Source organism: Cariama cristata, unplaced genomic scaffold (genome assembly GCF_000690535.1).
Source record: "Cariama cristata isolate BGI_N322 unplaced genomic scaffold, ASM69053v1 scaffold951, whole genome shotgun sequence".
NCBI lineage: Eukaryota > Metazoa > Chordata > Aves > Cariamiformes > Cariamidae > Cariama > Cariama cristata.
Window position 1 is genome coordinate 18,595 of NW_009597352.1, and position 12,578 is coordinate 31,172.

The following is a 12,578-nucleotide window of genomic DNA, read 5'->3' on the forward strand; positions in this document are numbered from 1 at the left end:
TTCTTAGGGTCTTCTACTAGCTAGGTCTTTACAAGGAAAGAAATTCTGAAAGAATTAGTGTGAAGAAAAAGAAACTTTTTTGTGTATAGTAGTTAAAATTCTTCAGTAATATGAGTTATGTATTGTCACACTGATTTCCCCTGAACTTTGAAGTGTTTTGATATATGAACAGATTAGGGCAACAAAGTATTTGTTCTGATTTTTGTTGTCAACAGTTAGGTGTGATTCGTCTCAGCTGGGAATGACTGCATAACAAGACCTCTACACAGTAGAATTTCTTCTTATTTAATAGAAATAGATGCATCTGGAGCATGATTAATCTAGCATGAAAGTAGGCATTTAAAATGCGACTGCATTATTCACTAAAACTATGTATTTCTCTCTATTGTCTGTAAAGGAAGTGTGCTTAAATGAGGTGAGATGGATCCCTGCCTCAAAAGAGAATTTACAGTCTTGTGTCCTGCTTTCCACAAGTTCTTTAAAATTATCTCTTGCTGAATATGTACGGAAAGTACAGATGTGCACTGAAAAAATTCTTAAATTTCTCATAATTCAATAACACTTTCTTCTTAAGTTTTAATTTTCATTACTGCTAATTACTTAATTACAAGGTGATGCTTGAAATGGACAATGATTCCTGTCTCTTTATAAATCATTTCATTAGAAATACACCACAATAATTCGTGGATGTTTTTTCAAAGAGATGGAGTTATCATTCTGGAAGACTGTGGAGCAGTACTGGAAAACTATGTCTACTGCTTGTTAATTCCTCACGTCTTGTTAATTGGGAAAGTCGCCACTTTGCTCTCATTGACTATTTATTTTTCCCATAGGTATTGAATCATTTCTTATGTATTCTGTTCATGAAGGAATTAGAGGAATTCCTCTTGATCCAAGTGATAAAATGGATGCCTTAATGCCAATATCTGGAACTTCATTTGCTGTGGGCATAGATTTCCATGCAGGTAAATACTATGTGTAGTTTATTGTAGGTATGGTAAATATTGTATACTATTCTTATAAATGAAATAAACTCCCAGTTTTCAAACCTTCTAAATAATTACAACTATATTTGAAGGAACTGGAAGTTGATTGTGTGTTACCATGTTAATCTCTAGCTATTTATTATTTACAGTAAATAGAAAAACATCTATTATGATTGCATTAGCAGCACTATCCACTGTTTTTCAGTGGAGACATCACTGAGAACTTGAGTAGGAAACAGGTGGTTTTACAGAAAGTGGTCATAAATCTGTAAGAAAGCAGGTTTCATTAGTTTATTTTCCATAGAAAAAAAGCTTGTTCCTGTCATGACAATTTTTTTTCCCGCTGAATTTTCTTAGTCCTACATATTGTACCTAGCAGGTGTTTTAACAGTTGAGTGGAATAATTTTCTTTCTGTCCAGTAAAGCTCAGCCACTTCACTGCAGCATACAAACCAACTCTGTATCTGTTTCTTCCTTTTAGAAGCAGATGATCTAACAGCCTGAAGAACAGGCATTTGTCTTGAGTACACTACATACCTTTCCACTGAAGCGTATAAATAGGAAACAGTTCGTTGTTTAGATAGCCTCACAAGTTTCCTATGAAATCAGGTGGTTTCTGTTTTGCATGCATGTGAAAGAAGGTGAAAAGAAATTAAGGATCAGATCTTGAAAAGTAGTTGGATACATCTTCCACTGGTACTGAAAGGTGTCTGAATATCTTCAAAGACATTAGGAATTACTGGTTAGTTTACAGCAAATAAGAAATCTGTGACCAAGTAGTGACCTGAAAACATCTTGTATCCATATTTCTAACCCATTAGCTTTTTGACCAGCCTTCTTTCTAAACTGATTTGCTTGTGAGCTGTTTTTGTTACCCATTGAGTTTACAAACTAGCAGTTTAAAAATAAAATTTTAAGTTACCTATGTTATATATATATGGACATTGCCTTCCTGAAACATATGGTTTTGTCATATTCCATTGTTTTTCATTTTGAAAGAAATTCTGCCCAGGAGTTCAACATTGAGAGATCCTAAGTTTTTGCCTAAGTATATGTTGATATATGCCTTCATATTAAAACCAGACCTTTTTCTGCTTCTTCTGTTTGGCTACTTCATCACAAAAATATCACTAATCTTTTATTAACAGGTTGGGAGTTAAATTCATTAAAGTCTCTTCCTTTGACCTGCCTTCTTCACTGATGCTCTTATACTTCTACTCTTCTTATCAAAATTCCAGGTTCAGTCAACATTTTACAGTGCCCTCATACTTGTATATTTTACTTTCAAATCAGTGACAGCTGATGTTCAGAGCTTTTGTTGTAGGGTAGGTATAATTCAGTTGCAGTCTACTGAGACATAAAAATCACTTAAAAGCCAATGCGTTTATACACAAACCTTAGGTGTGAAAGACTATGATACAGCTGATTTAATCTACTTCTGCAAAGATACAAGATGATAGAGAAGTGGTAGCTGCGCATGTTCGTGACAGAAAGTACTAAGACAATGCAGTTCGGTTTTCCAGGGATTGTATGTTTTATTATAGTATACTTACCTTAAAAAAAAAAAAAAAATTAAAAAAAAAATTCTTAAGTCTTGCAAGCTTTACAAAATTATGATATGTAATACAGAAATCTGAAATTTGACCTTTTCGTTCTAAAATACTGATACTGAGATCTTACTGGGGATTTTGCATCTTGCTTTTTCTTTGATTTTTGAGATTTATTTTTTTTTTTAGCATAGTCTACTTACAGGCTATGCTAACTCCTACTTTAGAGAGCTTTGTTTGGACTTCACTAGTGAACATCAAATTAGTATTTTTGAAGAATAAGATGCATGTACTAATTTTTAGCTTTTTGGAAAAATGATATTTGAAGAAGGATGAAATTGAATGAGGTTCACCAACTTGGGTGATAATCAGTTGCAGCATAGGGAACATGAATATGATTGACAGTGACAAATGCATTGCTAAACATGAATGTAAATCTTCTATAGCAGTGAAATCACAAGGGGATACTGTGTTACAAAAAGTTACAGTACAGCTTTCAACTGCATTTCATCATAAAAAGCAATTGTCTTCCTCATTTTGATACCTTACCTTGAATTTTCTGAATTTGTTCCTAAAACCTTAGTTCATCAAACATGATTCAGAAGGCAAGTGGAGGTCCCTTCAGATTTCATCTTTTTTTTTTTTTTTTTTTTCTTCCAGTTAGTGACAATTGCTTGCATTTCATTCTCAATTGTGGAACATTCCCAAATTCTGATCTACTGTCAGTAATATTTAAGTATTGCAAATACATAGGCTAAAATATATTAACATATGCTAGTAGCATGTCGTATCATAGTTAAAAGACTTACTGCAATATTTTTTGCAGACATGAAAGAGCTGGAAGATAAATGCACCTTTTTTCTATGTCTTGATACTTCTAAATTCTAATTAAAGACCTCTAAGAGTAGTTTTGACCTTTGGACTTTTTTAGAGGTCATTGGAGAGTGGGGTTGCCAGTGTTATTTATGACATAGGTTTATAAAACTAAGTGTGATCCTATTAGCCTTTCATTTCTGTATTATTAAAGATAATGGCATTGATTCTTCCCTGCTGCTGAAGACTTCTTCACAGTATGTCAGGCGAATGCCCATTGTTTTTCCCTCTTGACATTGTTCCAGGAAGCTCACCATACTTTTTATCTCAGCATCTGGTTTGCATTTGCTTAAATTATTATTTCACATAGTGGGAGGTACTCTGTACTTAAGCTTGGTCTAATTGGAGGATAATCTACATGGCAGAGAAACACTACTGTATTCGAGACATTAAGGGCATTTTAAGTATTAAAGAAATGAGAATATCATGTTTATTTGCAGAATTATGCTCTCTGAATTGATGGGTAGAACTATGTCTCCAAGAAAGTGATCCTGTTCTTACTTGTACTATCATTGTACCTCCAAGCATTTATATCTGTGGTGCGTGTATAGGTGGGAGGAGAATAGATTTTACTCTCTGTTGAAATAAGCATTTTGAACGTTTACAGACTAAGATGACAAGACCTGACAAAAGGAGTAATAATCAGCAAATACTTTGTATGTTGAATTTTGAGTTACGGGATTTTATTGGCAAAATGCATTAAATGGAATTAATTTTCAATGTTTACTGATAAGCTGCCTGTAGACTGTAAGAGTCAGTGTGAGGCCGTGGTTTCTAATGCTCACCACTTAACAAAAGGTTTGTAGAAGGTGTGTACAGTTGCAGACAGTTGTTTCACATTTTGCGAAGACTGTCATTTCCAGGTAGTAGTTCTCTTCTCTTCAGATTCCAGCTATATAGAATAGGTAAATAAACACTGAAGGCTCCAAATTGAGTATAGGCTTTCTTTCCATTTGTCTGAAGCCAGAACTGACTTCAGGAACCAGATACTGGAGGGCATTTTTTTCTCCATGTCTGTTATTTTTCAGAGTAATTGGGAAAATAAAGCAGGTTTGTGCAATTATGATATTAATACTGCTACCTGACAGAGACAACATTGACACAATGTCATCTGCTTTTAAAAGTGAACAGACCACAACAAAATAGAGGCCAATTGCTTAATCTGAATTCCTCTTAGCTTGTTCTGCATGGCATGGGTCTTCAGTTGTTGAGTCCTACTGAGACTGTTACTCCATGTTTTGTAGAGATATGGAGAACTTTGATTTTTAACAGAAAGGAACCCATAAGGAGGGAAGGGATGCCATCCAGAGGGACCTTGACAGGCTTGAGAGGTGGGCCTGTGTGAACCTCATGAAGCTCAGCAAGGCCAAGTGTGAGGTCCTGCACCTGGGTCGGGACAATCCCAAGCACAGATACATGCTGGGCAGAGAATGGGTTGAGAGCAGCCCTGAGGGAGAAAGACTTGGGGGTGTTGGTTGACAAGAAGCTCAACATGACCCAGCAATGTCCGCTGGCAACCCAGAAAGCCAACTGTACCCTGGGCTGCATCACAAGCAGCATGACCAGCAGGTCAACGGATGGGGCCCCTCTATTCCGCTCTGGTGAGACCCCCCCTGCAGTACTGTCTTCAGCTCTGGGGCCCCCAACACCAGAAGGACATGGACCTGTGGGAGCGGGTCCAGAGGAGGCCACAAAGATGATCTGAGGGCTGGAGCACCTCTCCTGTGAAGACAGACAGAGAGTTGGGGTTGGTCAGCCTGGAGAAGAGAAGGCTCTGGGGACACCTTCGAGTGGCCTTCCAGTACCTAAAAGAGGCCTACAAGAAAGCTGAGGAGGAACTTTTTACAAGGGCATGCAGTAATAGGACAAGGGGCAATGGATTTAAACTGGAAGAGGGAAGATTTAGATGAGATATAAGGGAGAAATTCTTCATGTTGAGGGTGGTGAGGCAGGCTTGGCACAGGTTGCCCAGAGAAACTGTGGCTACCCCATCCCTGGAAGTGTTCAAGGCCAGGTTGGATGGGGCTTTGAGCAACCTGGTCTGGTGGAAGGTGTCCCTGCCTGTGACAGGGGGGTTGGAACTAGATGATCTTTAAAGAGCTCTTCTGACCAAACTGTTCTATGATTCTATGATAAAAATTGCAGTCTCCATAAAATGAGAGGAATTTGTCATTTGGATCATACCATCTGTATCCAAGTGCAAACTGAAACTCAGCAAATGCTATACGGTTATTCATATTTGAAACTCACAGGGATCTTTGTTAGTTTGGTGGCAACTAATTCCTTGGATAATTTCACATTGTGTAGCAAAAGAGTATAGTTATTTTTCTTTTCTTAAGCTGTCATGAAGAGCCTGAAAAATCAGAAAGTATTCTCCAGTGTAATGTATGGAACATAGTGACTGAAAAGTTTTGCATTGCTGTGAAAAAATAACCTTTATCAGTACTTCAGGGAAAATATTTTTTTTTCTTCCCCCCTCCCCCGAGCATCTTTGAACAATTATATCAAAATGTCATAGCCAATGCATTTTACAGCTATGTTTAATGAAGATTTAATTCAGGATACAAAATATAGGCAAGTAAGGTGTAGAACTGTAAAATATGAGAATTTTAAGAAATTATGTGTTAGCTAAGATTTAATATCAGTGTATGGTTGGGTATTGTTATCTTTGCATATTCAAGCTATTAGCATTTATTTTTAAGGATACTTTCTAGAAGCAGTGAAATGTATGTGCTTTGTGAACTTCCTCCAACACAGCACGTTACTTGGGTTTTCCTGGTTAGCTCCAGTCCCAAAATTACTTACATAATTTTTGTTTGTAGAACCGATACATTCTGCTTAAAAATTCTGGTCATTTTACAGGAACACTGCCAACTAAATAAAAATCCAATTTGACTGATGTTACAAGAGTATTCCTTGTAATATTTATCTTGAAAATGTGTTTTCCTTTATGATTGGGAAGTATTTTTATATCTCTGAAGTTACATCTGCAGATCTGCATGATTTTCTAGGTCTTCACCATCCTTTTTTGTACATGTACATAACCATTAGTTGCTTTCTACCTCTTTATATTCAGGTCAGATATATTCTGTATTAAGGAAAAAACAAAGAAGTGTCATAAAATACTGCATTTTACAGAAAGTAAACTAGTAATTTAGATAGACTTTTAATGGTTGTATGTAATGATATATTTTAAAGAGAAATATGATTTTAAAAATTCATTTTATCTCTTTAACGTGTGATTATCTGTAATCATGTGCAGGTAATTCTGTTGTTTGAATCTTTGGATTGCTGAAAAACACTATTTGAAGAAAACAGCACTACAAAGTCAGTTGTGCTATATACATTGAGATTTAGTCATGGAAGTGAAACTGTAGAGATCTCTGTGTTCTAACAGTTTCTAAACTGTTATGTGGATTCTTGCTCGCGTGGCTGACTTAAATAGTCATAGTAGGAATACAAAGTGGTTTATTTTTATGGAGATGAATTAAAATGGAATATGAAATACATGAAATTAACTTGTAGAATGTCTTATCCAGTTGGTAAACGTAATAGGCAGATTTTTTTTTATTAAATATGTATTTTCAGATCAGACTTTGTAGTAATTCTGTATATCTCATATTCCACTGAAGGGTATTTGGCCTCCATTTGCACGAAATCATAGATCAATATCTTATTGAATGTATATGCTGCTAGTATTAAGCTCTGTTTAATTTTCATACTTACTATGAAAAATAGCAAAATACATGACTGCCACATGTGATAATCAAACTATATGTTTGGGATACTTGAAGTCAGAATTTGTCATTTGTTTTACTGATGGTTTTGCTAGGGTTCTTGAGCATGCCAGACTGGTTTGGTCTTGGAATTGACTGTTATCTGTGTAAGTTTTGTTTTTCTCTTATATATATATATATTTGACCACTCCAAATTTTCAGCCTGGCTGGCAAGTTTAAGTGATCAGTGAAAATAGGTTTGTACTGTAAGTCTACATAGTGGTCCCTCTCTTCCACCTCGTGGACAGCCAACTGCAGCAGAATGGCAGTGAAGACAGCTGAAATTCCTTAAAACACCAAAAAAGACTCATACTGAAAGCTGATCAGTACATTTAAAATAGAAGATAAATTGTGGATATGGTCAATTTTTTATTCTTTTCTCAGTATATCACTCTCAAATATCACACTTTTTTTTCTAGTTAAATTTTTTATACTGATAAAATTCAATCTGTATGATTACTGAAGGAAAAGACTGTATAGGCAGTTTTACCCTGTAGTTTTCAGACTCCTAAATGGAATGGTGATTAATAAACAAAACAATATGTCTTTCAAACATTTATCCCATTAGGAAAAAAAGAACAACGTAGTTATTGTGATTTTTAACAGGGGTAGTAGCTTCCATCTGTTGTCGTGGCCCTATTGTGTTCTATGTGCAGTACTTGCAGTACTAAACAAGCAGTAGAAAACCTAGAATTCTATTTAATGATTTTAAATAAAACTTTAAAAAAGGAAAAATAATGAGAAATTAAAGATGATAATTTTGATACCATTCTTCTGTTTACTCTGAGATGTATTAATAAAGTTATAACTGGCAGTTTTTACAGTTACTGATGTAGATACTTGCACTGAAGTAACTGAATTAATCTAAGAATCTTTGCCATGTATTTTATAGGAAATGATACAATCTATTGGACAGACATGGGTTTCAACAAAATTAGCAGATCTAAACGAGACCAAACATGGAAAGAAGACATTATTACAAATGGTTTGGGAAGAGTTGAAGGCATTGCAGTGGACTGGATAGCAGGTAGGCCTTAACCTGCTTCAGGACTTGTCGTGGTTTCTGACAGTATGCTATTGCATCTTCAGTTCAAGGCTAAATAACTCAGTTTGCTTTCAGCTCTAATTTCTAGTGTTCCAAATGTCTAGATATTTTTCTTTGAAGATACCACCACTGGTTTCCACAGTCTTACCACAGATAGAAAAATTATTATCTTGGGCACTTTTTCTTGGATGGACCATCTCAGTGATGAGAACCATGAATAAAAGTTTATACTTTAGAACAGAAGGCTGAATAAGACTAGAAATTACAGATGTTATGTACATATAAGTTAAAATACAGCAATCAGTTTCTGGTCCGAACTTATGCACTTAAGGTTTAAACACTTTTCAAGTAGTCTTTTCTTTTTCCAGTAACTTCAAGATATTTTTCCTAGGTAACATATATTGGACGGATCATGGCTTCAACTTAATTGAAGTTGCCAGGCTCAACGGCTCATTCCGATATGTAATTATATCCCAGGGTTTGGACCAGCCAAGGTCTATTGCGGTACATCCAGAAAAAGGGTAACATGACCATGGCTACTTGCATTTCTTTTAAAGTTTGCATGCTAGCACTGAAGCTCTTAGATAAGTAAGTCAAAGCCTTTGTTCCAATAGATAAGCATTTAATAAAACCCAAAAGGATTGTATTGGAAACTGTTGTACTGTGACTAAGCACAGGTGGAAGGAAATGTTATTCTTACTGTATGCTGAGTTTTTTCCTTCGTCTTTGTATACACGACATACTGTACTTTCTTTGCAAAACGTTTTTCATTTTCTCAGACAATAATTTCAACTGAAGTTTAGACATTGCTTGGAAGCATGCTTAAATCTGTTCTTAAGTTTCCAGCAAATCCAAGGAAGTCACATTAGCTAACAAAGACCTCAATGTCACAATGAAACTGTAGAAGGATGTAATCCTTGCTGGTTATAAATTCTAATATCATGCGACATCTGACTACAACAACCAAGGAGATTGCCCAGGGTAGCTGAAAGTAATATGAGATGAAGTCTGTGAGTAAGAGAGTCAGGGTTGTCAAAAGTGACATCTGTATTCATCCAACTGTTTGTTGAAAGTAGGCACTACACGCAGCATTAACAAAAATAGAGAACGTTCTGTCCCCTTCCAGCTCCGAAACTATTGTTAGCTGAGCTACAACTAAAACAGAAGCAGTAAATTCTGCAAAGAATTCCCATCTTTTTTTTTCATGGGATTATGAAATGTACTTTCTGAGGAAAAGGCTTATAAATAAGACTCAGTGAATTTAATGGCTACACTTACCTTGCTAAAATGGAAGCGCTAATCAGTGCGTATCAAAATCTTAAAGAAGTGTTTGAGCACTTAGCTGCCCCCAAAGCCAGAGATGACACTGTAGCTGGTTTTCTCCAGATTCAATCCAATCAGTATCTCCCTATTTTCAGGAAAGCAGTCTCTGTACTCAGAGGAGTTTGCAGCCATAGTAATGAAAAATTCTGACTTCTCACTGAGGCCACGTTGATACCAGTGATGCAAAATGCTGTTTGGATCTTTGCCGTGATTTCTTCTATGAGAATTTAGACATAGTGATCTGTGTGTTTTGCAGACTAGAGCATTGCAACTTAAAGTACTTAAGAATGAAGGTGAAAGCAATAACTGGTTTTATTTTCTGCATAACGTAATAGCTTTTGCCACAAATCATTATGGCTGTGTTCATATAGCACTGCTGGTTGCTTGGCAGTATCTGCTAACAGTTTAGGATTAATGCTGTTGTTCAGAGTAGGATCTTCTCTAGATCCTAGTCAGGATCTGGCTGAATTAATTATTATATTTTTGTCTTTAATGTACCAGAATGTTAGAAAAAAATTTAAAAACCAAAAAACTTTGAAGGTAAGTACACAGAAACCTGATAAAATTCTTCTCACCAGAAGGGTAGACCAAACTTCTTCAAAACAATAGTTAATTTACAGTGTAATTTTCCTTGAAACATATGAACTGTATTTCTTCACACACTACAGAGATAGGTTTTCAGCCCTTAAATCAAAAGAAAAGTCCCCATGAAGTTTGAGGGCTAAGTGCAGCAGATACAGTTTCTCTGGAGAATACTTAGATATTAAAATAATATGAATTATAGAAATAAAATAAATTATTTTCAACTAGAAATGGTAAAAAGTGTAATCAACTCTTCTGCAGTATTTGGAGAGGGAAGATGGGTTGTAGCTGAGATCCAGCATTTAACAGTTGCTGTAGGGAAGAGTAAATGCAGAACCCTTGACAGATTAATATTTAATACTACTATTGATAGAAAATTTGCTTTTTAAGTAAAGCGTGGATTTTTTTATTTTAATGACAGTATTTTCATATGACACTTTCTACCTCAACAGTTCATGGCTGTATTTTACTGAAATGATAAGTGTGCATATAAGCAAATGAAATAATAGCCAACAATATTAACAAGATTCTTTGGAAAGAAACAGTTCCTAGTTTTAAGTTAATGGATATTTAGAGATGCCACTGAAACATCTTCATAGGTCTTAGAATAGTGTAATGCCACCAAAAAACAGATATTAATAAAATGTGGGTAAAATGTAATTTGGAGGAGTTTAAATTATTGCACTTGACACAAAAAACAGCAGAGAAGGGAAATGTTAAATGTACAAATGAGTTCAGTTGTGAAACATTCCTTAGAAGTTTTGATCCTGTTGAGTTTTATAGCTAGTTTTTGGATTAATAATTGTTTTGCATGTCTGGTAGAACAGTGTATCTTCTGTGAAGGTAGGTAAGCTTCATCTCTCTTTTTTATTATCTTGCCAAAAAGTGATATCTTGAGATGTCTCCAATCAAAGTTTCTTCAGGAGACAAAGTTATTGTCATATCTCAAAATTCCCTTTATGAGGCAAAATTTTCAAAGGTATTCTTCCCTCCCCTTGCCTTGACTTCACATTCCTCATTTCTCTTGAAGCTTGAGTTGACAGCTATAAGAATAGAGAGGAAAATAGCAGTTATTAGATCTCATTGAATCTGCCAGTTATACCAAGATATGAAGCAGCCAGCATTCAGCTGGTTGGTAACATTGTTGTTACTAAGGGAAAAATTTAAGAATGTGTAGCCCTACAAAGGAGTGTATTTGTCCCTCATCAAGTATACTTACTCAAATAACATACACTTGACTTTTTTTTTTTCCAATTAAATAATAGTTTTCTGATCAAACTCAGAATTATGATTGAAATGTGGAATTAATCTCATACTGAAATAATTCTTAGACTTTGAAGATACGTCCTTCAAAAACATTTTGAGAATTTCATTTGTGTTTAGGCTTTCGGGTGGGGGGTTGGGGGAGGAGTTTAGACTCTAATTTAATTTTTTCCTAATAAGTTTTTTTGAAGATTGTAGGCCAGCAGCAAATTTCCACCACTTGCATCTCCATGTCAGCTATGTAAATGATATATGGGATGGTTCCAAAGTAAGTTGAGTTGTAGTTATTCTAGCATTGCAGTACATACATCAAATGTGTGGGTGGCATTTTGCTACCTACAAAAGTCCAGGAAGCAAGTATTTTAGATGGTACTACCTTTTGGTAATATACGGGAAGATCGAGTTTTTCTATACTAGTTAATAGTTTATGTAAGTTTATGTATCAATCTATTTATAATCATTAATGCTCTAAAAGCGTATTCAGTAACTTGCCTTACGTTTTTGGCAGCTATTCAGGATTTTCTTTAGAGGATTCTAGATTCATTTAACCTGCTAATTATGGGTTTTATTTTTTATTTTTTCCCCTCAAAGTAACTGGTCTAAGGAAAGAGCACGGACTGTTTAATTCAAGTGTATTGAATGCCTGTCTTTCAGTAGTCAACATTTAGTTGATGTCCTGTGTTAAGAAAGTACCTCTGACTAGATGCCTGAAAGCAAGTTCACTTCTGTTTAGAGGTTCTAAAATGTATTTTTAATTTAGCTAATGTAGCAGTTCAATTTCCTAATTTAATACAAGTTTTAGAGTTAGTATTCATATTACTATTATGTCAAGAAGTATGAGAACAAATTTGTTTATTATAGCCAGAAAGCCCTACAATTAGAGCCAAAGTAAGGTGAACATTGTTTCAGAAGCTAAATTTGATGAGCTAATTATAGGATCCACATTTATTCTCCCCTGTCCCGTTTTTATCCCTCTTTATTTCACATATCTGCAACCATCCAATCAAATATAGCTATTTAACAACAGATTGGTATAATAGCACCAGACTGAGGGGCAGAATTGGCTAGTAACGCACAAAAGACTTTTGTAATCTTTAAAAACAGACTGATACATACATTCCACACAGAGAAAAACAATGGAGAATGGTTTTTTATGTTCTGTTCACTTTGTGTACAGCATATT

The 12,578-nt window shown here is 35.2% G+C and overlaps 1 protein-coding gene across 1 annotated transcript in view; it reads left to right on the forward strand.

Annotated features, from left to right (window-relative positions):
- Positions 1-12,578, forward strand: part of LRP1B (low density lipoprotein receptor-related protein 1B) — a gene marked incomplete at its 3' end in the record, with an annotated part of 167,099 nt that overhangs the window by 17,362 nt on the left and 137,159 nt on the right. Inside the window, exons 5-7 of the mRNA XM_009708817.1 lie at positions 834-965; positions 8,075-8,209; positions 8,619-8,748. Coding sequence (XP_009707119.1) covers positions 834-965; positions 8,075-8,209; positions 8,619-8,748 — 397 coding nt within the window. The remainder of the gene's footprint in view (positions 1-833; positions 966-8,074; positions 8,210-8,618; positions 8,749-12,578) is intronic.